The 24,143-nt window shown below is 30.7% G+C and overlaps 3 protein-coding genes across 7 annotated transcripts in view; all 3 read left to right on the top strand.

Moving 5' to 3' along the window:
- Nucleotides 1–8,965, top strand: part of LOC107471568 (glucose-6-phosphate 1-dehydrogenase 6, cytoplasmic) — a 14,910-nt gene extending 5,945 nt beyond the window's left edge. Inside the window, exons 3-17 of one of the 3 annotated variants that reach the window (XM_016091057.3) lie at nucleotides 54–128; nucleotides 562–812; nucleotides 923–1,008; nucleotides 1,336–1,402; nucleotides 1,514–1,700; nucleotides 2,322–2,476; nucleotides 2,557–2,625; nucleotides 2,859–2,917; nucleotides 3,162–3,198; nucleotides 4,692–4,763; nucleotides 5,054–5,201; nucleotides 6,791–6,886; nucleotides 7,649–7,719; nucleotides 8,321–8,436; nucleotides 8,527–8,963. In XM_016091057.3, the coding sequence (XP_015946543.1) occupies nucleotides 639–812; nucleotides 923–1,008; nucleotides 1,336–1,402; nucleotides 1,514–1,700; nucleotides 2,322–2,476; nucleotides 2,557–2,625; nucleotides 2,859–2,917; nucleotides 3,162–3,198; nucleotides 4,692–4,763; nucleotides 5,054–5,201; nucleotides 6,791–6,886; nucleotides 7,649–7,719; nucleotides 8,321–8,436; nucleotides 8,527–8,659 (1,470 nt within the window). In that variant the 5' untranslated portion in view covers nucleotides 54–128; nucleotides 562–638 and the 3' untranslated portion in view covers nucleotides 8,660–8,963. Of the gene's footprint in view, nucleotides 1–53; nucleotides 129–561; nucleotides 813–922; nucleotides 1,009–1,335; nucleotides 1,403–1,513; nucleotides 1,701–2,321; nucleotides 2,477–2,556; nucleotides 2,626–2,858; nucleotides 2,918–3,161; nucleotides 3,199–4,691; nucleotides 4,764–5,053; nucleotides 5,202–6,790; nucleotides 6,887–7,648; nucleotides 7,720–8,320; nucleotides 8,437–8,526 lie in introns of those variants that run through there. The other 2 variants (XM_052255910.1, XM_016091056.3) reach the window with 2 other exon arrangements.
- Nucleotides 8,966–10,363: 1,398 nt separating this feature from the next.
- On the top strand, nucleotides 10,364–11,772 carry LOC107471570 (54S ribosomal protein L37, mitochondrial). 3 transcript variants are annotated; one of them, XM_021132873.2, is made up of 2 exons: nucleotides 10,364–10,560; nucleotides 11,076–11,772. In XM_021132873.2, the coding sequence occupies exon 2, from the start codon at nucleotides 11,085–11,087 to the stop codon at nucleotides 11,475–11,477; it is 393 nt and encodes a 130-aa protein (XP_020988532.1). In that variant the 5' UTR covers nucleotides 10,364–10,560; nucleotides 11,076–11,084; the 3' UTR covers nucleotides 11,478–11,772. The 3 variants fall into 3 exon arrangements, with proteins under 3 accessions (XP_020988532.1, XP_052111085.1, XP_015946545.1); XM_052255125.1 differs by having other exon boundaries at nucleotides 10,364–10,553; nucleotides 11,010–11,772; XM_016091059.3 differs by having other exon boundaries at nucleotides 10,364–10,553.
- A 6,272-nt stretch (nucleotides 11,773–18,044) lies between these two features.
- LOC107471576 (uncharacterized) lies at nucleotides 18,045–22,925 on the top strand. Its single transcript, XM_021132480.2, is given in 5 exon segments — nucleotides 18,045–18,195; nucleotides 18,636–18,942; nucleotides 18,945–19,330; nucleotides 21,034–21,847; nucleotides 22,216–22,925. Coding segments are annotated over 4 exon segments (2,031 nt in total). The 5' UTR covers nucleotides 18,045–18,195; nucleotides 18,636–18,653; the 3' UTR covers nucleotides 22,758–22,925.
- Nucleotides 22,926–24,143: the final 1,218 nt, after the last annotated feature.

A 24,143-nucleotide genomic window follows, 5' to 3' on the forward strand; every position in this document is an offset into this window, starting at 1 on the left:
TCGCCAGCTCACCTCTTAAACTTTAAAACTTACATTTTGTGATTGTTTTCCAGAAGGAGATGAGACAGATGATTTCTATGTCTTCACCCTAGAACACTATTACCAACTTCTAGCTGCTAAAAGGGAAGGTAACAATGATTAGATCATTCTATGGCTGAAGAAGTAACACAATAAAATAGGAACTAAAAATATAAGCATTTGGATCTTTCTCATCTTTAGTTAAAACCTTATCTAATATAAGGCAAAAGTTGAAAATTTAAGAATAAATGATTCGTTGGTTATCGGTCATAAGCACTATGTCGTACTGTATTATTTTTTTTATTCCATAAGGCTGCTAAAGAAAATTATATTCTTCCACCTTTAGGAACTACGTCACGTTGTGTTCATGTGAAGTTGATGGTTGAAGATCATTTGATGATAATTTAGTGAAAACTTTTTTTAATTGTCTTCGTAGAAGTTGATAGTTGAAAATCTTTTGATGACAATTTAGTCAAGCTTGTCAAATTATCTAGCGATTCTCAACTATCACCTTTATGTTAATTGCATGTGAGTCTTCACCAGAAAACGATAATAACCTAACTACCAAAGTACCTTAAAGGCTGGCGTAGATTGTTCAAGCATTCTGGTACTGTCAGAGAATGGGGTCAGGTCAATGGCATGTTGAAAAGAGGTGCTTTAGCAGTGAATCTCCCCAATCAATGGATCTCGAAAATGGACCTGAAACTGGGTCACTCTCCATAGTTGTGCTTGGTGCTTCTGGTGATCTTGCTAAGAAGAAGACATTTCCAGCATTATTCCACCTTTACCGCCAGGTTTTAATTCAATAGCCTCTAATTTGTGTTGGAATCGATGATAATTTCTCTTTTTCTTGGTGACCTTTTAAACCAATAACTGTTATGAAGTTTGGCGGTTTCTTTTGTAGGGATTCCTACCAGCAGATGAAGTTTCTATTTTTGGATATGCAAGAACAATAATCTCTAATGATGAATTAAGAGAGCGCCTACGTGGGTGAGGTTTATTTGAAAAAACTCGATCACTGTATTATTTTCCTTATCTAGAGTGGAAAAAATGTTGATGTAACTTGCTTCTTTCAGCTGATTCACAAATTGTAAAGTAATGTAAATCATTTGATTACTTGAATGAATAATAAAGCATATTTTCTTGATACTTATGTTTATATTAACTGAAATTTTTCAGCAAAGAGCTTTCTATGATTGTTATGTTGTGCATGCGCTGGTTGTTCTATTATGACTCAGTCACATTTATCTTCCATGCCTTCTTAAACTAGTTTCAAGTATAATAAATAATTGGAGTTGATTGTGAGTTGACATGCAGCTATCTTGTTCGGGACAAAGATGCTTCCTCTGAAGAGTTGGAGGTTGTAGCAAAGTTTTTGCATCTGGTAAGCACCGGCCATTGTGCATCATTTTATAATTTTTGGCAGTCTTATCATAAAATTTACCCTTCTGATTGGTCAAATTTTCATTCTCTTTTCCTCTCATCTTCCTTTTAGATCAAATATGTAAGTGGCCCATACGATTCAGAGGATGGCTTCCATTTGTTGGATAAAGAGATTTTGGAGCATGAATCTTTGAAAACTAGTGCAAAGGGTTTATCTCGACGGCTTTTCTATCTCGCTCTTCCACCTTCAGTATATCCATCTGTTTGCAAGATGATCAAGACTTGCTGCATGAACAAATGTAAGATCTAATGATCTCTTGCTGGGAATGTGCTGCAAATGTTTTTGCAAGGAAAAAATAGGCAACCCTGTATGGCATAGCATAACCCCACTAGGGTGTAGTTCTCAGTCAGACAACTATTATATAGATTGAGAAGCAAGTCAACCAACACTAATCTCTTCTTTCCTTTGATTGAGTAAAATGTTAAATGTAGATTACTTTCCTGCATGATATTTTTCTAGATAATAGTGGAGTTAGATTGAAGTTATTTCTATGTAGTGGGTTATGTTTTTGGCATTTGAAACTAAAGAAATGAGAATGTTGTAGGGATGAGAATATTGCAATGGATTAGCGAAAAAATTGGACAAGATCGGGTTAGAAATAAAAATATCAAGAGAAATTTGGTCTGACACCTAATCTGATTTGTGAAAAAGATGGTAAAATAGGCCTTATATGATAAAGTAGAATAGATGAAATCCAATACCTAGAATACAAAATCAAGCATCCCATACCACTTGATGGGAACTTTATGCACCTCATAATACCCAATTCTCTAACACTTTCCCATGTTATGCTCTTAATATTTTTCACAGCATCTACTATTGCATTTATTGATGGGTCACATCTATTTCAATTTTATAGCTGATGGTGGATGGACACGTGTTGTTGTTGAGAAGCCATTTGGTAAAGACTTAGAATCTGCAGAGCAACTCAGTACCCAGATTGGGGCATTGTTTGAGGAGCCTCAAATTTACCGTATTGATCACTACTTGGGAAAGGAACTAGTACAGAATATGGTACTTAATGATTACATAATAGCTTCTTGTTTACTTCATGAGTTCCACCTGATCCCTCCTCATTTGACTTACATTGCCAGTTAGTACTTCGTTTTGCAAATCGCTTGTTCTTGCCTCTTTGGAACCGTGACAACATTGCTAATGTGCAGGTGAGAAAGTGCAACTTTGGGTTGAGGTTTAAAAACTTGAATGAAATTAAAGAGGAACTGTTAGTTGGGATTCACAATTCATGTTTTATAGTTTGTGATCATATCTATCAATTGTTAATGAGCATGCCAAAATTCACCCCATCTGTCCATTGTTACCTTTTTCAGTTACTGCATTACCCAACATTGGTGTCACCATCTTAAACTTTAGAATGTGATTGCTTGCTATTTCGCAGATAGTCTTCAGGGAAGATTTTGGAACTGAAGGCCGAGGTGGATATTTTGACCAGTATGGGTAAGTGGATTAGTTTATTTCAATTCTTTATATTAAGTTATTTGGTTGTATTTTGTTGTGTAATGAAAATCCATGGCAATAATAGGTTTTCAAGTCAAGTGATGTTAAGAAAAACAAGTTTCTGCATACATCAATTATTGCTTTCCTATATATGTCTATTTTTAGCTTTTTATTTGACATGTTGTATATCTATTGTAATGATGAGAAAACTACAATTTATTAATATTCTACTTCATTGTGGCAGAATTATTCGAGATATAATTCAAAACCATCTACTTCAGGTGAGGCCTTTATTGTAGAATAAAGTAGATTTCACATCGCCATGGTGTAATGTTAAGTGGTTGCTTCTGTCCAGTAATCAGATGCAACAATAGTGCTTAACTTCATTCCCCTCCATTCTTGTTATCTCTCTTGAGGATGCATTTGATAGAACAAAATAGTATTGGCACTTAAACTTCAATACTTTAAGTGTTGATTTTCAAGCTTGTATTGGTAATGCATGAAGGAAATTCATATAAAGAGCCAAATGTGTATTTGGGAAAACTATTAAAAATATCAAATTTAAATTTTATGTAGTACATAAATCTAAAAGGGTCTGTTTGGAACCTTTTGGAATTGAAATTGAATTCATTTGTAAATCAATTCTTTGTTTGGAATGGATAAAAATAGGAATTGATTTTATTTGTAAATCATATGGGTTTACTTTATAACTTATCTCAGATCCTCTCATTTTTGGGACAAGAATAGGACAAACGAAAGTTTGGGACAAAATTGAGACTTGAACAGAGTGTTTGGGATAAAAGGATACTTTACCCTAATCATGGGTCAAATGGACCTACAGAAATTCAATTAATATATGTTGTTCAAATTCTATGTACAATTGTTTTTTTGTGGTATGTATTTGCAAAGAGAAAAAGAAAAAATGGCATGTGATGATAACTTAACAAACCGCTTATTGATATACTGATTTTGCAGTGGTGACAACTGACAAGTACAACATAATCCACTTATCTGATGCCAAAGATTTAATTAGCTCAATTTTAATCTCATGTTTTAGGGGTTTTTTTTTTTGGCCTTCTGGTACATGAGAGTATAATATATGAGGCTTTAGTTGATCATTTTGAATTTTGGTTTTTTATGTATTTTTATATTTACAGAAGATGTATTTGTTATCATGTGCTTATTTATGATGTAGTATATTATTTTACTATAATCTAGTTATTCTAGTTGAACTCCGGTTAAACTGGTTGGATCTCTGAACCCTGTAGCTTGGTAATCTAAATGGTTTGATGTCCGGTCTAGTTTTAGGAACCTTGGTTTACATATTCCTCTATTTTATTGCTATTTTATACGATGGATCCAAGATATTTAAACCGCATGACTTGTGATACGGTATTATCTCCAGTTTCATCTCTAGAAACATTAAGTGTGTTGCTGATGGTGAAAAATAGTTTCATCATTGCATGTTCTATTTCTTTTTTTTCCTTTTTATTTCAAGTATTGAATTAAATTATCAAAGTGGCACTAGGAATATTTCTAAGTGTACCTAAATCTTTCTCTAACCGGTGATTGGAAAACTTAATAATACTTTCTTGATGGACTTCACCGTGATTTTTAATTTTGTAATAACAAAATTTTCATTTTAAAACCTGGATATGTCAGGCATTAGTTCACACAGTAAGACCTATTAAATAGTCTCAAGCTACTCCAGCATTTTAAATCCTACATTTATAAGCTGAATATGATAACCTTGTTTATTTTCCTACAAGATCAGGTTTTTTGCTTGATTGCTATGGAAAAACCTGTTTCTCTCAAGCCTGAACACATTCGAGATGAGAAAGTGAAGGTTTGTCTCGTTCGGCTAAATTAATGTGGAAACTATAAGTATATTATTTTGTTCTGTAATTTATTCTGTCTTTCAGGTTCTCATATGAAGTAATCATGGTCTGTACAAACATTTTGCTCTCGTGTTTTCTGGTTTTATGTATTTATTGTGCATACTATTACTCAACTGCAGCAAAGTAGGGTATTTTTATAGTTAATATCTTTCCATGTTACACTTTTTTTTTGTTTATCTTGAATTTTTCGGTTCGTGTTTTAGATTGCTCCTCACTTTCTAGTTATTTGAAAATACAGGTTCTTCAATCAGTAGTTCCTATTAAAGATGAGGAAGTTGTCTTAGGACAATATGATGGCTATAGGAATGACCCAACCGTACCTAACAATTCAAACACACCAACTTTTGCATCTGTTATTCTCCGAATAGACAATGAAAGATGGGAAGGTAGGAGAATAACTCCAGCATTATTTTCTAAACTAATTTGCATTACAAGTTTAGGAAATTCTCTTGGCCTCCCTTATATGCTGAATGTTTAGCAAATAACATAATGGTTGACATTCTCTTAGGGCTGTCTGCATGTATATTTTCTATTCTTTGGTATATATTTCTGCACATTTGATCAATTAAATCACAATTAAAGACATTGGTGGTGAGAAATCGGATTCTTTTAAGCTGTCTCGCCGTTTATGGCAACAGGACCCATATCTCATTTTTTTTTTTCATTATTTGTATTCTTCATGGGGGAGTCAGATCTGGTAGTTGGGATCCGGTGAAGATACCCAGCGAGGGTAGTGGGGAAGCTTACATATGGTATGACAATTGACAAGTTGAGTCCAATGGGAGAATGTAACCACTGGTAACTGAGGTAGTGAAATTAACAAAAACAAAGAGCAAGACAAATAAAAGAGTGAAGCAAGATGATTTCACTCAGTTTGCGGACATAGAAGAAAGGAAATACAAGAAAGAAAAGATTATGGCTGTGATGGTAAGAGCCAGCCTCACTCTCCTAGCCTAGCCTTAATTCTTTCCAAAAGTCTGCCTCTCCCTCTCCCTATTTTGCTACTACTTATACTCTCCTCACTCCAATCGTGAAAATCTGTTAGAATCATCCCTACTGACCCTCTTTTACGTTTTTCCCACTAATGCTGTCATGATTCTCTTCCCTTGTCTTTCCTATTCTACCCTCCACTCTCTTCCTTCTAGTGTAATGTAAGGGCAGAGGAGAAATTTGCTTCCCTTTATGATTGGAAGCTTCTATTCCTAATACTTCATTCTTGCTTGGGTACGTAACAGAGAAATTGGTGAGTTAGTCCTCTACATCAATATCCGTAACTCCCATATACAATTGTGAGACATATGATCATAATATGTGGCACTTTATTTGTTTGGCAACTCAACTTCCACAAGCTTTGAAGATGATGTTCTCTCCTTCCCAGTGGTAGAGGCTGTTGCTATTGCTATAGACTTGAGCTGTGGTCTTTTGGGCTTGAAGGTGCCAGAGAAGATTTTAGGTTCTTTGTTTGGCAGATATATCATAAGGTACTCCCTTTGGCGATAACACTTGGCAAATTCATATGGATTATGAGAATTGCCTGCGACTGTGTTCGAGGGCGTTGCAAGTGTGGCTTTAGGCTTTGGAAACTTGATGGCAAGACCAAGAAATGTTTTGTTTCCTGGTTATAGAGGGGAGCTTTTGGTGCTAGAGCCACTGCATTTGTTGTCTACTTGCGGTGGATTTGGTGAGCTTGACAGGCATTCATAACTACCAAGCCACAGTTCTTTTAAAAAAAATGCTCTTATTAGTTATAAGTTTTACCATCTTTTTTTTATCAATTTTTTAAAGAAAAGAAAAGAAAAAAAAAAGGGTACATTTGAAGATTTTGTCCAAATTAAAAGTAAATTGTTAAAACAACGTGATGACAAGAACAAATGTGCATGTATTTGGAACAGTAAAATGTGTGACTAAATGACAATGATTCTGTCTCAACCATTTTATTAGTAGTAAAGATTATCATTAAACGTCTTTGTGTTAGGTGTTCCTTTCATAATAAAAGCTGGGAAGGCCCTGAATTCAAGAAAGGCAGAGATACGAGTTCAATTCAAGGATGTTCCTGGTGATATATTCAAGTGTATGGCATCGGACCTTTTTGTTAATTGGATTATTTTTCTTCAATAAGTGCTTAAACTTGGAGTTGCATAAATTTTCTTTCCCCCTTTTGGATAAGTAATCAGATATAGGCATAGGTTGTAACTTTGGAAGATCAGGGTATTTTTTATCTTAAAAAAAAGAAAGTATATTTGGCACTTCTATGAGTTTCCATTAGGTAACATTTTATACTGTCAATGCATATAGATTATTTTCTGTTTATAAATCCATAGCCACAACCAAAGGTAACAATTAAGAGGAACATATCTTTATTAGCCACTATGAATCTTTGACAAGGAACATAAATACATAACAGCTGCTACTAGCTTGCCTATATTCTTTAAGTATTTGATAAATCTTGATCTTTTCGTTTTCACTGTGTCTTTTATTCCTGGGTTTTTATTTTCTTATCAGATACTAACTAAGTAAATGCTTAAATTGGTTTTTTAAATTTTACGTATAAGTTAAATTAGTTCCTCAAATTTCCATTGAATTAAATTAGTCCATGACCTATTCATGTTGTTTGACCATGCTGAGTTGGACCTATAGGTAGGATGCAACAAAACGAGTTTGACCATAGTTTTATGGTGGACAATAATGTAGGTCAAACAACATGCAAAGGAAAAATGAGTTAGGGGAGAATTTAAAGATTTGATTGAGGGATCTATTTCATTCATGCATAAAATTTAAAAGGATTAATTTGAACATTTACTTAATCTAATCATTACCACTTGCCCTTGTTTAGGTCAAAAGCAGGGGAGAAATGAGTTTGTCATACGCCTGCAACCTGAAGAAGCTATGTACATGAAGCTGACGGTAAGTTCGTTCTTAAGTAGAACTGTTCGGTTACTTTATTACCAGATTTTTTATGAGAATCTGAGGTTTTATTAACTAAGGAAGGTGAACTTAAGCATAAGAATGAGGACACTTGTTGTTTATATATTGAATAGTATAAACCAAATGTGTTATCCATTGCAGCACTGCCTGTAATCAATTTCTTTGCAGTGAAATTGAAGCTTAGATATATGTGTGTTTAACACTTCCAAACTATTACTTTTGTTCTACCTCTTGTATATGTGAATGAAAAAAATACTAACATGTTAAATTTATTAAGATCTAGACTTTAAATGTTATATAATTTAGGGTTCAATCATTTTATAGGTTCTTCTAGTTAAAAATTTATAATTAAAATATTAACAGTTGAAGTTAAAAACAACAGAAACAAAATATTCTAAAAGTATTCAAACATAACAATGTTAATATGAAATTAGTTAAAAGCTTTTATTTACCATAGAAATGTAATCTAAATATAAAATTTTAAATTAGAGACTTTACTGGTGAAACTATACCTGAGACTAATTAAACCATAATTTAATGATACTTCTTGAAGTGGACTTACTAGTTCAATGTGTTGTAGGTCAAGCAACCTGGACTCGAGATGTCAACGGTGCAAAGTGAACTAGATTTGTCGTATCGACAACGCTATCAAGGAGTAAAAATTCCAGAGGCTTATGAACGTCTAATTCTTGATACGTATGTTGCTTTTCCTACCTCATTTTTTTGCCTTAGCTAGAAGGAAAACGAGTTGAATCAATAATGATCTGATTGGAAATTTGTTTGCAGAATTAGAGGTGATCAGCAACATTTTGTTCGGAGGGATGAGTTGAAGGTAGATTGTAGGAGGATTATTACATTCTTTATAAACTATTGCAACCGAGTCTGTTATGAAATCACTTCTCTTATAAATTTAAACTAATAAGAGGAAGAATATAAATTAGAGTAAATGTCTTTTCTGGTCCCTAACTATTTGACCGACGGACTTCCCACCCCCTAAGAAATCTAAAAACCCAAATCAGTCCCTATCTACTTTGATAAATGTACGTTCCAGTCCTGGTTATGGACCGGAAAAAGCATTTACTCAAAGTAGATAGGAATTGGAACGTACATATATCAAAATAGATAGGGACCGATTTGGGTTTTTAGATTTCTTAGGGGGTGGGAAGTCCATCGGGCAAATAGTTAGGGATTGCAAAGAGTATTTACTCTATAAATTATTATATCTCTTAACGGATTGTTGATTCAAAACTTTGTGTGATATGTTCAAACACATGGTTATGTATGGTCACCTCCTTCCTTAGAATGATTCAAATATCAATGCAATAATTTTGCAATTTCTTATATTTGTAATCAATATGTTTGGGAAGATTTCATGACATAAAAATATTTTCTCCTGGTGGGTTTGTGTCTCATGAATTTGAGTTGAACAAATATGTGCCGTTGAGAAGGTATGTGTAAAGTGATGTCTCTATAAAGTCAAAAAAGACAAAAGTTCATGTAGCACTGTTTGTTACACCATCTTCTTAAGATTAAATTGATGCTTAAAGGTCTGATTTCATATTTTAATAGGAATAAATAAGGAGTGCTGGATTTTTTGTTTTTAAATTTTATTATATTTTATATGAATAGGTAGTATTTAAAATGATAATTCATTAATCAAGTTAATTATTTTATAAAATTTTTTTAAAATAAAGTACAAATGATTTTTTCAAAACCAAAACCGATATCATGTCCAAATATACAATTGATATAATTCCAGTTTAAAAAAAAAATCATATAATTGACAAGAGTTGGGAGAAACAGAAGGTAATAAATAATACTGTGAAAAAATTTTATTTTAATAAATAAATATACATTTTCTCATTATATGAAAAATATAAGAGATTAGCTGTTAAAATATAAAATAATGTTATATATACTATTCCTCTTTCTATTTTTTATTTATAGTATTAAAAGTAATTAATAAAAATTTTAAAAAATGTGATCTTCTATATAATTAAAAAGAAGGGAAGTAAATAAAGTGGTGTAAATTTTTTTTTCCCTAAAATGTTTTGCATAAAGTACTGAGTTATAAAGGATTTGGAATTTAGAAATAAAATGTAAAAAATTGAAACAAATTCTTAACTATTAACTATCATACAAATTAATAATAAGGTTCAAATTAAAATTTATTTAAAATATTAGAAATAATCGAATGAAATTGAACATAAAAAATATTTTAAATTTTTATCAGTAATAAAAAGTAGGTAAACCACTAAAAATACATTTAAATAATTTTTGGGTTAACAAAAATATTTTTAAATTTTGTTATTGATAAAATTATTTTTAAATAATTTAAAAATGTGCCAAAAATGTATAATTATGATCAAATATAAGTTCCCATAATAAAAGATCGGGATGTAATTTATTTATCGATATTAAAATTTCACTTACTAAATAAAAAATTTTATTTGGCATATCACTTTTTTTATTAATATATAAAATTATTTTTATCATATTTTTAAATAATTTAATATTATTTTTATAGATAATAAAATTTAAAGATATTTTTGTAAACCATAAAATAATTTGAGTGCATTTTGTATCGTTTAACTAAAAGGTAAATCTGCTCTTGTAAAAAATCCAAATCGTTAAACACAGCAGAGATACCCTAGCTTAGACACACAACCCCAAATCTCCATTTGCATCTCTTCTCTGCTCGTTCCTCCGCTGCTTCTGCTCTCGCTGCCGCCGCTGCCCCGCCGCTTCCAGTCTCATTCTGCTCTTCTGCTTCCGCCTCTCCGGTTTGCCAGCTCACCTTTTCTCGCTGCAAGGTGCGAAGTAATACTTCTGTCATTTTTTTCTGCCTTCGTGCCATTTTTTTATTTTTAATGGTAAATTTTATTATCTAATTTCTATATATTTTTGTTTTCATTGATGTTCAATGTGTTGTTGTTATTGCTGTTGCTGCTATAATTTTTATTGACGATCAATTTCTGTAAACAATTGCCGGTGTGGCTTCTAATACATGTTCCTCCGGTTAGTGCCTCGGAGAATTGATAGTTGATAGTTGAGACTCGATAGATGGTTTGACATGTTTGACTGGACCGTTCACATTTTAACTATTACGTTTGACTATATACTGTGTTTATATTTCGTAGGATTTGTATTCCTTCTGAATTTTTTGTATCCAAACTCGAGTTAATTCGTAAACTCAACCCATTCTACAATTTTAGAGTTTAAACTCATAAACCTGTTTCGAGTTCACGAATTTAGCCTTATGATTCTAGATTGGATAGGTAAACTCTCCAGCTTGCTTACCTTAAATGCTCCTCTGACTTAAACTTATCTTTCAGAAGAAAATCATGGCAATGAACCATGTTAGGTTAGTTAGTCGAAATCTTATTACCAAAGAAGCCATTGGAGTTTCATTCCAAAGGACATTTGCCACTGGCAAAGCGAAAAAAGGATCAAAAGGGGGTGCTGCGGATGCACCCAAAGCATCATCTCTCAGCAAGGAAGTCAAGGCAAGTACGGTTGTAGGCGCCAACATTCTCAAGGAAGGCGCCGATCCGAAAATCCAGCCTGATTCTGAATACCCTGATTGGTTATGGCATTTGCTTGATAAACGCTCGGCACTAAGTGAACTGCGTAGGAAGGACATCAATAAACTGCCTTACGAAGATCTTAAGCGCTTTGTTAAGCTGGATAACCGAGCAAGGATCAAGGAGAATAACTCTCTCAAGTCCAAGAACTGATTCAATGGTACATAGGAGAAAGTTGTGAGAATGACAGATCAGAGTTATATCCTTTTTCCTTTTTGTAGTGTTGTGGTTCCAGTCTTCTGGGATTCCTTGGAGCAATTGAAATGAATTACATGTGCTTAAGAGTTGCATGATGTAGCAATCTCGATTGGTTATACCCTTTGCTATTTCTCTTCGTCTTTTCCCCTGTGATCTTTTAGCAGATTAGACCCGATGAACTTTGTTTGCTGTATTGGACTGAGGTATGTCAATAAAATCTTTTTTTGTAGCTTTGTGTAGACCAATTAGATACTTGATTATAAATTTATAATACTTGTTCAAGAGGATTCGTGTAATTTCACTCAAATTTTCGGTTTAGGCAAAGTCACTTGGAGAAAGATGAATGCATGATCGTAGTCTTTGTATTGCATTTAGTGCTATTGTGGGAGGTTGATTTCTTCTTACAAGGGTGGCATGTTAAAACTTTCAAATTTGATATTCGAACCTATCTCTTAGGTACTGCAGTTATGATTAAAGAATGATAATTCTTATAGAATTGTTTAGAATCGGGATGAAGTGGTTGTAGATGATAACAATTTCACCCATTGTTCACTGTATTATGAGAAACATAAATTAGCGACGTTTCCTTCCCTCAACCCAATGAACTAAATAAATGAGAAATCAAATACGGTGAAGCGTGGACACTTTTCGGATTTAATTTTTTCTGTACAGGCTTAGGCATAATTAAATACTATTATGTGTCTAATTTTATTTTTAATATGTATTCTTTAAATCAATTTAGAAATAGGAAAAGTATAGGGTACCAACATACTATCTGCCAACTTCTGCCAACTCTTATTTATATTTGTGTTTCATGGAAGTGTGTTCGTAGATGTGTCTAATAATTAATATATTTTAAATACATATATAAAGAGACACATCCAGAAAATATATCTCTAAAGACATTTCTATTAAACACAGTTATAAAAAAGACATTTTTATTAGACACATCTACGAACACATAATTATAAATAAGAGTTGGTAGAAGTTGGCAGATATGCTGTTGGTAACGTAGCGGAACCGTTAGAAATAATATATATTAAAATAGTTTATATAATTAAAAAATATTAAAAATAGTTAAAAAATTAATTTATATTTTAATATTAATAAAATATTAAAATATAATTATAATTTATTAAAAAATATTTTATATTTTATATATATATCGTGTCTTCGTGTCTTACAAAAATTTTAAGTTTGTGTGTTGTGTGTTCTGTATTTTATTCTGTCCTATTTTATATTTTGTTGTGTCTTATGACCATATCAATGTCCATTTACTAATAAATTGATTTTTATTTTCTTTACACCTTCTCTTTCCTAGCTTCTTTAATCTTTATTGTATGTTAATCAGAAATGAAGTTTGAAAATAGAATTCAATAAATACCAATATATGTCGATCTCTCTTTCTATTCTTTCCTTTTTTTTTAATCCTTTTTGCCTTTAAGTCATAGTTGTTACTTGTTAGAACCGAACTAGTGATTGAAACAGACAAATTATTAATTTATTAGTTTATTGGTTCAATCAATAAATCACTAGTTAAACCGATAAAATTAGTTTTATGTAAATAAAAAATAAAAAATAGTAAAAATTGAATAAAGTGACAATTAGATCTTTACAGTTTTCAACTTCAGATTAATTAGCCCTTAAAAAAAACAAAGTACCGATTTAGTTCTCTACGATAATAAACCGTGGACACGTTATGTCCCTCTATCAATTTATCATGTAAAATTTAACGATGATGCTTATATGTCCATACTAATTAGTCCTAAGTCGAAATTCTTTGAAATCCACTACTTGACTTAATATTCTAAAAAATTTAAAATAAATATCTTCACAAACATTTTAATATGTAAATGTAACTATTAAACTATTTAATACTTATTTTAATAATCGTATAAATGTTAAAGAATTATAAATTAAAAAAATGAATATAAAACTAAAATTAAATTAAATATATATAAAATAATTCAATTATGTATGTATATAATATATATATTAACTAGCATATAAAGTAATAAAGGGACAAAAGTTTTGTGGCATATCTTGTTGGTATGCAGCAAAAGGACATGAGTTCGAAACCATATTACCGGTTTTTCAGTCGAACTGCTTGTCTGGTCCAGTTCTTACGCTCTGTTACATATTTTAATTCCACCCATTAAAAATGTTGAAAGAAAATAACACTCTATGGGTTTTTTTTTTTTTGGAGATTGACACTCTCCTATGGCTATGTCATTGTAACATGTAGTTGGGCCCTAGTTTTGACATTATTGCTATCAAACTTCGTGGGTGGAAGCCACCATCTTCTGCTCCCCGGCTAGTGTCCTAAAGAGATTGGAAATCAAATGATATCTCACTTTTTGAACCTTCACTCCAAATGCATCATGCCATTCTCCCTTTTCAATCATCAACTTTGTAGGCCCTTTTTGTTTAGTCTTTATACCTTATTGATTCGGCTTTGTGAGCTATTTAAATATCTTAACTAACAAAGTGTATCACATACACATTTGTACAATGTTGATTGTGCATAATGTGCACAGAGCAATTATCATTCTTTTTATTTTTTGGGTAAGAAATGATCACTCTTTTTTGTAAAGTTTAAAATTATACATAAAATATCAACTGTTAATCAATTATTATGTATAAAAATATGTATTTCACATTTCATAAAAGAATTATTATAATATTATAAACAAGTTTAATTATTCTTCTATTACAAATTTGATTATTTTATTACAATAGATTTAATAATTTTAATGGTTGATTATTTAATTAAAAAATATATGAATTAATATTTGTAAAAATATACAAATATATAATAACTACTTTGGTGGATAATTTTTAGTGTAGATGATTTTTTTTCCAAATTAACTGAAGAATTAATTCATGGAAGGCAAGACTCAAACGAGAATTAGGTTGGAGCCAAATTAGACTACAATAATTGATAACAGCCAAAAAGGTTTAAAAGATCTTCATTTTGGTGGTGAGTGTATTTTAAATAAAATAATAACTAGAACCTATTTTTTGTTGGGTGCATCTAATCTATAAATTAAATGTTACAATGAATAAGTACCTAACATACTAGAATTTCCCTTTTTTTATCTTTTTTTTTATTTATTTCACCCTAGGTGTGGTCCCTTTCTGTAGTGTATAATAATGCATCCATTATGAAGCATAACTATTCATAAATAAATCACAATCTTAATTAACCATGGCTAATTCACCCTCACTGCTTTATCCTTCATTATCTTATCCCATGTGATATGTGAAGATATGGTTTCATTTCATTTCTGAACCCTTCAATTCACCACCCTCTAGTAAAGCAAAAAAAGAGACTAGCATGAGGTAAAAGAGGGAGGCAAGAAAATGATATTAGAAGGTGATGGAATTGGACATGACATGCATGCATGCATCATTGTTGTTATAAAAAGCAGGAAAATCCCTCTGCCCTATAAATGAAAGAAGAAAAAAAGAAGAAGCTCTTTTTGTAGTGGGGGGATGCAGTACCTATATGTTAAAAGCTTCCTTTTTCACATGGTTTTGTGCACTTTTTAGAGCTTTATAATGGACAATGGTTGTGATTCCAACACCATTCAATAATAATGTGAAGTATGGACTACTTTGGGTCACTTTTAGGTACCTAGCTTACCAGGACAGCTCACCAAAAATCATGTGCTAAGGTAAGGTGAACTGCTACCATAATCTGAAATGTTATCATAAAAAATGTTGATAATTAGTGTTTAGAGTATAAGGTGATAATAACATTCTTTTGGATTAATTAGTCTATAAAAAAAAATTAATCAATATGATTAAGTTTTTTACGATAATAGAATATGTTATGTTTTTTTATCAATTCATTATGTAATATTTAATGGAAGTGCTTGAGTTTTTTATTAATTATAGTAACGTGTCTATTTATAAAAGATCGATGTAGAAATAACAAATTTTTAGAGTAAAACTTCATTTGCTTTATTTTTTAATATAACTTCTTCACCCGTTTCATTTTATACATGTAGTCCCAATTTTTGTAGTGCTGTATTATGAAAATCAATAAAATTCATAGAATATCTGATAAAGACATTCAAACAATTTTTGTTAGTAAATTTTATATCCGCTCGTATTCTTTTTTTAATCGTGCATTTGTAGTGCACAAAAACTAAAAAATTCTCTTTACTAGACATTCTGAGTTTATTTTTGCAATAATCCACGTTATGATACTATTTATATAGTTCACGCTCTTTAAGTAAATCAAATTAAATCAATTTGATTTAATCAAAATAATTTCATCCCAAGTATTAGATTTGATTTATCGTGTATGATTTTACGTGTAAATCGAATTGTACTAATTTGAATTACATGTATCCCACTTTTTTCATATAAATTGAATGAGTATCATTCGAATTATATGTATTAAAGGTAAATCAAATCACATTAATTTAATTTATGTGACTTGCTAGTAATTTAAATTTAGTGACTTTGATTTACATGTTAACTTATAAAATGAAAGTAATTCGAATTGTATTGATTGGATTTACATAGATTTTGAAACGATAAGCACATTTGCATTAGGACATTCACATAAATTAAAAATCCTGATAGATTAATGATGTGATTTGTCTTTTAAAATATGTATTAACTAAATCTTAATAATTATTATTTTTAAATACTTGTGTGATTTAGGTTAAGGTGATTTGGTTCATACTTTATTGCTATTAATATCGGATAGGTATCAAAACACCTGCAAGAGATTCGATCATGTAATATTTCAAATTCAGATTGTTAGTTCTTTTTATTATTAGGATCTTGAATTCCATTATTGTAACTAGCTAGTTACTTATTTGATTATTTCACTTTGATTGTTAGTTGTTCAATGAGACACAAGACTATGAGAAAATAAATAAGAAAAAGTGAATGAATGTTTTTTGGTTGTGTTCATGTAATGATTTAGTCAATACTGAAAATTTTTTTAATAAATTTTAACATGATTATATATTATGATAATTTCTGGTATTTATGTAAATATTATTAATATTAAAATTATTTTATATATTTTAATAATATTTTTTAAAAATAATCTTAAAACCTTTTGTTTAGTAGATTAGATTGAGATATTCACCCTCAAGAGTGACACGTTAGCATTCTCCAGTTGTCCCTCACGTTTCTAATGTAAAATGTAAAATGGTCAAAGTCAAACATTCTCTCATTTTTTAATGTCCATTAGTCTGTTTCACCTCTACCGTTTTTGTCAATCGAATGGTTTCACTAGTAATAGTAATATTATTTTGAGGTAACCAAGTTGGGTTGGTCTAGTGGTTAGTTCACTAGTTTGCTTAAACAAATGTCGGGGGTTCGAATCCCGCCTGCCGCAGATAAAAAACTTTAAATATGAAAGAATTATAGGTGTAAATTTTTGCGATGAATAATATTTTTGTGAAAAAAAAAATTTCACCCGCCAAAATGCATCCCTTTTTTTCCCCATTAAATTATTTACAGACACAATATTTTATGTATATTCCAATATGGGAAACGTGTGGATGCATAACAGTAAGTTCATTATTATTTCTGTTGAATAATTATTTAGAACTAAATTAATCAATTAGTAATCACTTTAACCATGACTTCGTCGAATACAATTGATTATTGTCCAAAGAATATGATAGTCACATATATTCAATTACAAGCAGCACACGACATTTGATGGTGTCACGAGCTCTGTCTCTTGAAGTGTAAAGCAAAAGCACCTGCTTCCGTTTGGCATTCATAATTAGTAGAACATCTATGATAAATAGACTTTACTTTTGAAGATTTTAAAATAGATTTTATTATATATATATATTTTTAATTTTAGAAGAAGAAAAAGGGTATATTTTACTAGAACATATTAAAATATATTAAATAATTACATATTTATATATTTACATTTATAATTAAATTTTATAAAAATGTATTAAAATTTTATAAATAAGTTAATCAAACTAGATTTATTTTTATATTCATATTCAAAATAAGTATAATATAAAAATAAAGTGATAATTGATTTCTTATATATATTTATTCGTTTAAGTGATTTTTTAAGTAGTGAATTTAAAAATTAATTATTTTTACATAAATAACAGTATACCATGAGTTGTTTATGCAAAAAAATTTTACACTCTCAATACATAAAATTTAAATTTTTATTTTAGTAATTAATCATTTTATTTTATATATGTAGACACACACACAAGACCTGAAGACCATGCATTATGGATAGGATTTCACTTGAAGAGTGTTCAAAAGTATTATCTTCTTGGTCCATTTTTAAAGTATCATGTTTGGATGTTGAGAAAAAATATTAGTGATTGCTGTGGTATCTAAAAAGTAACATCTAATTTATCAAAAAATATTTAAAATTTATTATAAAATATAAATTAGATAAAAATTAGACACTAAATAATACCCATGGTAAAAATATTTTGAAAGAGTACTAGCTACTACTAGGCCTTTAGCAGTGGTTCAACCTCCTACTTCTACCATCTTTATAACCAACCTTTTTCATTATCATGTTGTGTCCTTTGCAACCTACCCTGGTTTTTACTACACAAAACCATTATTAATTATTATCATCTTAAGGACTTCACTTTTTCAAAGAGATTCCAAAGCTAAGCAAATTTTCCGGGAATATCCCCTTTTCATGGTGTGTGTTTTTTCCTTTATCTTCTCCAAATTCTCTTGGGATTATGATCACTTTATATATATAAACCATATTCTTCTTTTCTTTAAACCTTTTCTGTTTGGTTACCTTTCTTGGTTTTAGCTTTGTGATAACAATCATGGTTGTTTCCATTCTCATACTATTTGCTTTCTATTAATCATGTGATCACACCCATACCGATCATGCACATCGATCTTTCTAATTATTATTCTCTGTCTATGTTCTGCTCCTGAAAGATTCATACAATATTTTTTCAATTAGTACTAATTCATGTGATTATTTTAAGTATTAGCCACTCGTGTTTGGAATTTGAATTCTGCCTTGTATATATAAAAAAAAATATTTAAATATAGTTTAGATCCGCGACAGATTAGTCTCTGGTGTATATACTGTCTTCATAACAGGATTCTTCTTTTTCGCAGTGATAGTGTGGTTGCGAAATGCATCATACAGATTTTCCTCTTCGATGGGAGAGCACAGGGGACCAATGGTGGTTTGCGTCGCCAATCGATTGGGCGGCGGCCAACGGCCACTACGATTTGGTCCGTGAGCTGCTCCGAATCGACAGCAACCACCTCTTCAAACTAACCTCCCTGCGGCGAATCCGGCGACTAGAAGTGGTTTGGGACGACGAAGAACAATTCAGCTACGTAGCCAAGTTACGGTGCCAAGTTGCGCAAAAGCTTCTTCTAGAAAGCGAATCGAAGAAGGGGAGGGAGTCGTTGATCCGCGGGCGGCGTCGGCCGGGGACTTGTGTTTTGTAGAAATGCTTCTTGAGAGGAATCCTCTGCTGGTTTTCGGCGAAGGAGAGTACGGTGTGACTGATATACTGTATGCGGCTGCGAGGAGCAAGAATTGTGAGGTGTTTAGGGTGCTGTTTGATTTCGCGGTTTCGCCGAGGTTTGTTACCGGCAAAGGGGGTATGGAGGAGCATATTGGGGAGATTCCTTCTGTTTATAAGTGGGAAATGACGAATAGAGCTCTTCATGCTGCTGCTAGAGGTGGTAATATCAAGATCTTGGAGGACCTTCTTGCAAATTGTACTGATATTTTGGCTTATAGAGATTCTCAGGGCTCAACTCTCTTGCATGCAGCTGCTGCCAGAGGCCAGGTTGAGGTAATGCTCTCTTCATTTTCTCAATAATTTGATCGTTACTCAAGGAGACTTAGACCTAGGGTCAATTTGGGTAAACTGTAAACAATTTAATTAAGGTTTTTTTTATAAAAAAATTAAAATATAAAAATTTATATTAGTTTATAAATAAATTATTTTATATTTAAATTTTTATTATAAAAGTATTCGTTTTAAAGTTGTTTTAAAAAATAAAGATGATAAAATAACTTTTGAAAATATTGACTTCTTTAAAAATTGTTAAACAATTTTTGAGAAGTTAAAAATATATTTAAAAAATTATATCAAACAACATTAAAGTGATTTTTCATAAGTTAAAAGTCTACAAAAAGAACATTTAAAATTTTTTAAATGAATTCTTAATTTAGTAAAATTTTTACTTTTTTAAAGTTGTAATATTTATATTTAATAAATCAAACTAAAAATGACTAATAAATACAAATAACAAGGGCATTTGATACAATGACTTTCAAAATTTAAAACGGAAATGTTTGATAACAAAAAAAAATTAGGTAAAAATAGCTATAATTTATTTTATGTAGCATTCATTAATTGTAGACTTATACTTAGGGTCAATTTGGGTAAACGGTAAATAATTTAATTAAGTTTTTTTAAAAAAAATAAAAAATATAAGAACTTATATTAAAAATAGATTATAATATATTATTTTATATTTGAATTTTTATTATAAAAATATTTATTTTAAAGTTGTTTTAATAAATAAGAATAATAAAATAATTTTTAAAAATGTTAACTTCTTTAAAAAATTTTAAACAATTTTTGAGAAGTTAAAAATATATTTAAAAATTTATATCAAACAATATTAACGTGACTTGTGAGTTTTTATAAGTTAAAAGTTTCAAAAGAATAATTTTTGAAACTTTTCAATTTCAAACAGTGTTTAGTTTGGTAAAATTTTTATTTTTTTAAAATTAGTTTATAAAATCTAATTTTAAAATATAATTTTTTAAAAATTATAATATTTATGTTTAGTAAATCAAATTAAAAATGACTTTTAATAAATACAAATAACGACAAGTACATTTGATATCGTCACTTTTAAAATTTAAAAATATTATAATAGACATAAATGTAAGGATTAAATTTAGAATTAATTAATGTATAAAGTTATATTAAACTTTTTAATTTTAATAAGTACAAACCAACTTTAAAATACTCCCTTTTAAGTGCTTTCAAAAGCACAAACACATACATTTTTTTTTATTTACCAAACACAAATCAAAGTGCTTACAAGCAGCACTTGACAAAACTTTACTAAACTAAACTTTTTTAAATAACATGAAGAACAGGTTTTAAATTTGGTTATTATTAGATACTCATGCCATTAATTAAATTCGAAATGAAAAAGTATAAGTAACCAATAATATTTTTGAATAATGTGTGAACAATATGAATTAATAGAGTTAAAAGAATAAATTTATCTTAAATTTAATTAGTAGCATTAAATTAAAATATAGTGTATTTTAATTTGATTAGTAGTTTTTCATGTTATTTAAAATGGTCATTATTTACCTAACACTCTTCATTTGAAATTAATTTATTTTTTTAATCTCATTGTTCACATTGTTGATTAATGTGGTCGTCTCCCTATAATTTACGAATTTGAAATTCTTATGGTTGTTGTGTTGGTTTTGACAGTATACCTAAAATTGTTGGCACCCTTGCAGGTAGTTAAGTATCTTATATCATCCTTTGCCATGACCAACTCCATAGATCACCAAGGCAACACTGCTCTCCATGTGGCTGCTTCAAGGGGCCAATTAGCCGCGGCCGAGGCTCTTGTCTCTGCATCTCCGGCGTTGATCTCTCAAACCAACAACGCCGGCGAAACTTTTCTCCATAAGGCCGTGTCCGGCTTCCAGACACCCGGCTTCCGGAGATTGGACCGACAGGTTGAGCTTCTAAGAAAGTTACTGAGTGGTAAGAGTTTCCATGTGGAGGAAATCATAAATGTGAAGAATAATGATGGAAGAACAGCACTTCACATGGCCATAATTGGAAACATTCACACTGATCTTGTTCAACTCCTAATGACTGCTCCATTAATAAATGTGAATATCTGTGATGTTCATGCCATGACTCCACTTGATTACCTTAGACAACAACCAAATTCTTCATCCTCAGATATTCTCATCAAGAAATTGATCTCAGCTGGGGGAATGTTTGGTTGTCAAGGTCACAATTCAAGAAAGGCCATAGCTTCACACTTGAGGAAGCAGAGCATTGGAACCAGCCCCGGCGTGTCGTTTCGAGTGTCCGACACTGAAATATTCCTCTACACTGGCATTGAGAGTAACTTGGACTATGCTTGTCCTGATCAAGGAAGTGGAGGAAGGAGTTCTTCTTCGTCAGAGCACATTCCGGATGACTTCACCGCCGCGAATCGAGTATCGTCCGTGAGCAAAAGGCCTAGCTCTGTAAACTATGCTGCATCAAAGTTGAAAAGGGTCCTTCAGTGGCCAAGGGTGAAAGACAAGAAAGGTAAGCTATCATGTAAAAATACTTCAAATTTATACATCAAATTCTGCTGTCAAACCCTCACGCACAATTGTTTTCATATAAAATTGATAGTTAAAAATTGCTATATGATAGTTAAATTAGTGAATATTTATAGCAAGGTGGAAATTTAGGTACAGTCAACTTCACGTGAAGTTGATACCTAAGAACGGTTAGATGATTTAACTAATTTGACTAAATTTTCATCTAACAGTTCTCAAATATCAATTTCACGTGAAATTTACTTCATCTGAGTTTTGAGCTTATGTCACTTGAGTACAGGTGTCATAAATTCATTGGAGACACTAAGAATTTCTCTAATTCTTATTGCATTTGTTGAACAACTAACACAGAAGGTGAAGGAATGAAGAAGTCTATAGATGAGGGTTCAGTGGACTCATCATGTAAGAAATGGAATAACAACAACAATAATAATAATAGTAGTAATAACACTGCCATTGAAGAAGCTCCAACACCATTGAGGAAAAGATTCCCTTCAACAAAGCCAACATCACTTCCTAACAACAAAAGAACACTCTCAGTGAGGAGTCACCAGTCAAGTCCCAATGCAAAGAAGAGATTTGCCTCAGGACTAGTCCATGGAGTAATGCAATCAATGCCACAGGTTAAGGTCTCAGGGAGATCAAGGTCTAGCTCGTTTTCCAAGTCCTCGACGATTTCTTCGCCGAGATCAATGGACAAACAGAAGGGTGTTTACATTGCTGGGCCTTCTTGTGATGATGAATCACCACATTTGAGTAAGAGAAGTACTTCAGTTAGTAAGAAGTTAAGGGTATGTTTTGGTGCACCTGGCCTTAATGTCATGAAGAACCCAAGTCATAGGAGGCAAGAGAGCCAAACTAGTTACAAGGATCATGCCATTGCTGTGGCTTAATTAATTAAATTGGAGCTTAATTTGACTAAATTGTATCTATTCTTACAACTAATTACTTAAATGTTATTAGTTTTGTATAATAATGAACTTGTAACATCGTGTTACGATTTCATGCATTACAACTTTTAGTTTACTCTTCTGATATTATAATAGAATTTGTGTGCTTAATTTGTTATAGTTTTGACACTTAATTTTAGAATTAGTTTTTGCATGCTTGATGTATCATAAGCTTTTCTCTCTGAAAATTACATGGAATAAGAAGAAAATTGTTCTTCTAAGTTTTATCTTCTTACTTTTACTTTAATTTTTATTGTTTCTCCAATCCAATTTTATTTTTTCACAAACAGTTTATTAATCTGGTTCCTAGAACTATTTAATTTCGTTCTTTGTTCCACCACTGAGAACTGTATTTTTTATTTTTTTTTTTGTCTAAATATGACTGAGGAATAGTATATTATTATAAACGGTTTTGTAACATAACTTATCAAATATAAAAGGAAAAAGATACAACACTCACAAGAAGTTAAAATCAAATCACATTGAAGCACATATTAAAACACCTTGGTTGACTTGTTCATCAGTATTGACATTATAGAATTGTAAGCATGGTTGTTTATTGACAAATGGAACTCCAGTTGTTTGCTGACTAAGATTATTGCTATATTTTGTCTCTGACTAATTCTTTTGAAAGATGTTTTAAAAAGATAAAAGTAATTTTATTTTTGGATATTTCTATAATTTTTTTAAAAAATATTTCATTTTTTTGTATTTTTATTTTTACTATTTTTTTAAATACATTAAAAAATAATTTTATTAAAAAAATATTTTTTTAATAATTTAATAACACCCAAATAAATTTTATATCTTGTATTGATATATACACGTACATCTAATTTATCCTTATTTTTAGATGTGATAATAAGTACGCTTAAACCATTGAAATAATACTAATAATTTTGGTACACTCATATTATAAAACATTTCACACAATTTTCTAAGTCAATTTTTTTAAATAGTTACTCACACAGTTAATATAAAAAAGAATTATTTTTGCTCACATGCATTGAATTATTAAGAAATTATTATAATAAGTCTGTGTATAACACCATAAAATTAAATATAATACGTACTTGAGTAGGAAGAAATTATTAAAAATGTGCAAATTAAAGAATGTTCAACAATGTAAACACAGCAAAATGTTTGGGTTACTTGAGACACTTGATAGTGATACCTTTTATCAATGAGGAATTATACATCATTATATATCGGTCTCGTACTTTAATTATTTTGATGTTTTGAACGCCCACAAGCTAAGAACTGAAAATTCATTATACGACTTTTAATTTCCAAGAAAATTAAACTTACTTTCTCGTATGCAAAACCAAA

Source organism: Arachis duranensis, chromosome 10 (genome assembly GCF_000817695.3).
Source record: "Arachis duranensis cultivar V14167 chromosome 10, aradu.V14167.gnm2.J7QH, whole genome shotgun sequence".
Classification (NCBI taxonomy): domain Eukaryota; kingdom Viridiplantae; phylum Streptophyta; class Magnoliopsida; order Fabales; family Fabaceae; genus Arachis; species Arachis duranensis.